Source organism: Frankliniella occidentalis, unplaced genomic scaffold, assembly GCF_000697945.3.
Source record: "Frankliniella occidentalis isolate FOCC.00 unplaced genomic scaffold, Focc_3.1 Scaffold180, whole genome shotgun sequence".
NCBI lineage: Eukaryota > Metazoa > Arthropoda > Insecta > Thysanoptera > Thripidae > Frankliniella > Frankliniella occidentalis.
The window spans coordinates 109,948-115,643 of NW_026267306.1; the positions used below are offsets into that span (position 1 = coordinate 109,948).

Here is a 5,696-nt window from a genome sequence, read left to right on the forward strand (position 1 = left end):
GAGGCGCAATTTTTAATCAGAATTATTTCTGTGCTTAATCATGGAGAAGAACTATAATGGAGTAGCAACTAAGTACGTTGAAATGTGTGCCGCGCTGGCTGGCGAAGCTATCTCCTCTTAAGCCAATGTGCTTAGAAATCTCACCCACTCAGTTTTTGGAAGCCTATGGTCTACTGCAGCTAATGATGCCCTTGTTTTGAGTGTAGCATCATTCAAACTGGAGCTACGGCACCTGGAACGCCGCAGATCCGTTTTCGGCCATGTGCCACCCGTGTGAGTAGAGAGAGAAAGACAGAGCCAGGGACATGAATGTCCATGAAATAAGAACCGTTTGACTCTGTAGCGTTCAGGGTCTTCACGGTTGTGTACAAAAAGAAGAATTTGAAGTAAAAACTTTTAATTCAGTTGCCCTATTTGAAGAAATATGACCCTCACTCTGTCTGTCTCTCTCTACATACACGGGTGGCACACAGCCAAAAACCGATCTGCGACGTTCCAGGCAACGTAGCTCCAGTTTGAATGATGCTACACTCAAAACAAGGGCATCATTAGCTGCAGTAGATCATAGGCTTCCAAAAACTGAGTGGGTGAGATTTCTAAGCACATTGGCTTTAGAGGAGATAGCTTCGCCAGCCAGCGCGGCACACATTTCAACGTACTTAGCTGCTTCTCCATTATAGTTCTACTCCATGGCTTAATTGTATTTTTATTACAGTCCGATCTTCCAAGCTCTCAGGAGAACACGAGCGATAATATTACCAGCATCTACAGCCCGCCGTGACTGCCTTTAACTTCAAATGTGGCATTTATTTATATCTGTTTTGGTTATTTTTGATGTTTGATTTTTTTTTAAATTCTATCTATATTTGATTTTGAGTTTAGTTTTAAGCCTATACAGTTGATTTTCTGTTTAATTTTATTATAGTTCTATAAACTATTGATTTTAACTTTCTTTTTAACATCAGTATAAAATTGTTTACTGAAATGAATTTTTTTAAATGTCTATTTAACATTTCATAATTGCAGTAAATGAATTTACAAAAACAACCTTGGTATCGTTGCCGTGTCGATAGTGTCTCTCTCCAGAGAGTGGCCTGACGAGCTCAAACCCCCCAGGGGGGAAGTGCAGCCTGGTAGTCGAGCGTGCTCATGTGTGTTCGCGCGTGTTCGTTGGCAGAGCGTGGTGACAGTCACTGGTTCGAATACCGTCCGCGGAACTCTTTTCCCGCTCTGCTGGCCATGAGCTTGCAGGCGCCGGCCACAGCGGACTTCCCCTCCCCAAGCTAGCTTTGCGACCATAAAAATGAAGAAGTTTTTTACCACCCGCGACAGCGTAGATTGGCGTGTCCCCCTGGAGAGGTCGTCAGCAGTATCCCTCCGTGGCTAAGTTAAGGGTCGTCAGAAACTACGTCCGTTTTTCTTGGATTCATTCGGCATATTACGCGAGCTGGGCGCCTGCGAGACTCAGGGTAGGCAAACCCGCACTACACACGTGTACTGCAAGCAAGATTCTGCCTACCTATCAGGTGCTATGAGAGCATGCACTGACGTCCCTGTCTGCGGTCACACTTTTATGACCACAAACCTGACGGCCAGTCACCTTAATCCGGCCCGACTATAGAAAATCCTCATTTGGTCAATGTATGATATCCGACGCCCCCAGCCACACGCCCCTTTTGTAGCTAAACAGTTGTACCTACAACCGACACGACCACATGCAATTTCATCCGAACTCAAACTGTCGGCCCTAAGATCAACTCTCGGCCGGGGCAATCTTTTTTTCCCGCTTCTTGTCCTTGTCTCCCGTTAGGCAGGACTGGACTAAGCTCAGATTCTTACACTTTAAAAGTTGCAGGATTGTACGTACAATAAGATGATTAAAACCATTGGTAAAAAAAGTTTTTTTTATTAATAATAACTACTCGTCAGTCCTACATTCCTGTGAGTCTTTAAGTTAACTATAGCTATTTTCTTCTATAAAAAGAACAAAGAAAAACTCCATTAAAACACTTTTAGTTAACCATGTTATTACCACATTAAGTCTATAAACTTCAACCAAGAGAAAATGTTAACCAGTTTAATGGTATTAAAAACTCAACCCACAATAATTTAAAACAAATCATTTTAACTCATACAAATATCAAATGCAACAAACTCATACATAAATAAATAAATACAGAGGTGGCTCGAGATCTTTGATCATCTTTACGTCACATCACCTATAACAGCATTTCAGATTTTAGTTTACAAGGTGGCAGCATTACCCATAAATGCAACCCAAATGTACCACATAAAGTAGTAAATATTATGCTGTTTGTTATTGTTCCCTAAAAAGGCCACTGGTGTGTTATCTTAAAAAATGTTTGCCATGCAGGCTTCGGCTAAAATTCCGATTTTAAGAAGTAGCCAGTCCATATAATAAGTACAAATGTGCAGATGCTGACTTCCGCATTAACACTTAAAACACACTACCATAGTACGGGGCCAATAGAACAAAAGTAACGATGATGACCATAAATGGCCGCACTGCTTGTATGCAAAGAGAAATAAACATTGAAGTACATTGTAATTCATCTGTTTGAAAAAACAAAATAATAATACCAATAGGTCCAACAATAATGTTAAGTAGTTTGGTGTGCAACAATGGTTAATTGTTGTCAATACTCTTTGTTTTTTACACACAATGAGCAAAAGCTCAACAACAGAAAGGCGTTGTTCCAGATCAAGATAACTATGGCAGAGATTTAATGAAGAGTTGTCACTGAGTAAAAGTAATTCTGTTGGACAATCACAACTATGAATATTCAACAATGGAGAAAACATATGAGCATGAATAATTGCCATCAGTATCAACAATGTTTGATATGAATCTTGATGAAAATAATACTGATTTCAGCTGCCTTTAAAACAGGAACTTTGTTACAACATGCATATGAATGTATGGACATGTATGATAAAATAAGTTAAGAGAAGCACATAGTAATGGTACGTGGGTTACAATAATCTGGAACAACAGCCTCTTTAAAAAATCACAACATTCAATAACACTCAATAAAAGAAATGGTTTGAATTCTTCCCGCCTGAAGATTTTGTGTTTCTCAACATTTAACTTTCTTTCTTGATCAATCAAAAGCCTTACTGCTATGTTACTAACCCAAAAATAAATAAGAAATGAAAGGATTTAAATATTAGGTAGTACAGAAAACAAGCATTAATTTAACTTATACAATGTAACATAACAAGTTCGTTAAAAAAAAACCACACATAAATAGATATCTCACTCAAATCTTTTTTTCAAAAACAAAAAAAAATCACACATCATGGCCAATTATGTAATTGCAAGCCTCAATTGAAAACATTAACTAAATTAGACTCTGAAAATTTTCATACAATTTCACAGAGAGTTGAGTATTGGTGCTAATAAAACATTGTAAAGTATGTACTATGTACATCCAATACTTTCAAAATACAACATAGATATATAGATATATGTATATAGAAGGGCAACAGTAGTTTTGACCGACCAAATTTGTACAAAACCCTCTCATGATGCGCAAAATAATAGTACAGTATTCAGTTTGCCAATACATTGTAGACATGTTAGTGTGCAATCTCAACATTTGAATATTGCAGTTTAAGGATGTCTATGGAAATAAAATCTTTCAGCTTCAGACATAATATTATAACTAATCAGTCTGTAACACCATGGCTTTAACTTCCCCGTTGAAATTTGGAGCAAGTGATCCATAAGAAACAGTGGCAGAAACTGGTCCACTCATTAAAAACTTGAAGAAAAGATTCATAAAGCAATAAAACAACGGTTTAAGTAGCCAAAGGATTATGCGAAGAGAGGGGCATGCAAACCATACGATACATGGCAGAAGATGATATTTTACTTTGCTCTTGCCTCAATCATACTTCAAATAACTATTAAGCAGCTAGTGCATTTAGTTCCTGCAAAACCAAACAGCTAATCCAGAGAGAAGACTGGAGCACTTATATCACACTATACAAAAACCCTTTACAACAATAGTTGAAGTCCTGATTAGGCACATAATCTATAATATATATAACCTCGCTGAATAATAAGGCACAGAAGTACTGACAATATTGTAGTTGGAGAACAAAACCGTGACACGAAAACAAGTTTGATTTCACAACTTTGTTTCAAGGATTCAAGTATGTGCAGTCGCCCAAAATAACAATTTGCTTTACAAGTTATGAGAAATGCTGAAAAAAAACAAAAAAACAAGCAATCGCTACAAATCCAATTTAGTTTCCAGGAACTAGAACCATGTTACAATGGGGTGCACAAAAACATGTTTGGGTAATTTTTGCTTTCAAACAGAATAAAACATGGTTGGAGTGTTTTACTGTACGTCATGATGAGGGTGGCGTAGCAATTGCACAAACAATCCGAAGTCATGGGTATTGTTCAATAAACACAGATTTCTTCCTATCGACTCCAATACTGCACAATATGACACATGGGAAAATAGAGAACAATAAAGTGAAACTGATACAGTTTCTCACAACATGACATGATTAATACCAGGGCAAGTCAAATTATATTCCGATAATTTGAGAGGCATTCTTCAGGCAATCTTGGCAAACTAGTCTACAAATAACAAAGCCAAATGAAAATTTAATAACAATCAGTCTGGCTGGTGTAAATTTATTACCCTTCATTGAAGATTACTACTGCATTATGACACATTGAGCATATTGTCCAATATGGCAACAAAATGACAAACCAAGTTAAAATCCAGCCAAATGCTCTATGTTAATGACACCCCTTTCCTGAATAAGCCCTTGGCGAATAGGCTACAAATATGTAAAATGGCAAGTCAAAACTGATCTTCACAGTCTTGGCACAGTGAGAGCAAAGAGTACATAAGTATGACTTGTGACTTTCCCTGAGAGCAGCACATGAAAAAAACAAAAACAAGAAACAACTCAACAGCAACTTGTAGTGACAATCAGCACCACACTTATAAAAAAAAAAAAGAAAAAAAAAATCAATACCATGTATACCATGCATATCTTTAGAGAAAAACTAATTTTCATATCATAAAAGAAGATAACCTATTCTTTCTTCATACATAAAACTGTAACATTGAAAATATGTAATACAAAATACATATTATTGTCTTGCACGTAAAATGAGTTACAAACTACAAAGGTTATAATTTGTCAAACTTACATACTGGAAACTCTAAAATTTTGAGGTAGAGTTTTCCCCAGGCAAGTCAATGATTTTTTTGTTATCACACTGTTTCAGACACTTTGAATAGCTAGATAAAAATCAGTTAGGGTATTTGCCTATTTATTTTAAGCCAAACAGCAGTGAAATAGTTAAATTAAATAAAGATGGCAACAAAAGGCTTGAACCTATCACTTATACACTAAACTGTGAGTGCTATGTAGCTAAGAGAGCTCTAAAGAGTATTGCTAAGGTTTGAGATATTTCAGTCACTATTTAACTATGCTCATTAAAAATTAAAAAAACACAAGATAAAGGCGTCTTTGAGATTCCGAGAGCTCACTGCATTGAAAAACAATCAGCTTCTCTCAGATCTAAGAGGAAGAAAATATAGAGAGCATTTAAAATGGTTGTCTATGTAGAAATTAGACAACAAAGGTATTATGTAACATTGTACATATACTTCAAAATACTGATTCATCTCAGTAAACTG

General features: G+C 36.6%; 2 protein-coding genes across 2 annotated transcripts in view; both read left to right on the forward strand.

Annotated features, from left to right (window-relative positions):
• The window catches only part of LOC113206929 (uncharacterized), a 13,470-nt gene extending 8,008 nt beyond the window's left edge, over positions 1–5,462 (forward strand). Inside the window, exon 5 of the mRNA XM_052271952.1 lies at positions 5,337–5,462. Within this exon, the coding sequence (XP_052127912.1) occupies positions 5,337–5,462 (126 nt within the window). The remainder of the gene's footprint in view (positions 1–5,336) is intronic.
• A 147-nt stretch (positions 5,463–5,609) lies between these two features.
• Positions 5,610–5,696, forward strand: part of LOC127750373 (uncharacterized) — a 10,349-nt gene continuing 10,262 nt past the window's right edge. The window contains exon 1 of the mRNA XM_052271953.1: positions 5,610–5,641. Within this exon, the coding sequence (XP_052127913.1) occupies positions 5,610–5,641 (32 nt within the window). The remainder of the gene's footprint in view (positions 5,642–5,696) is intronic.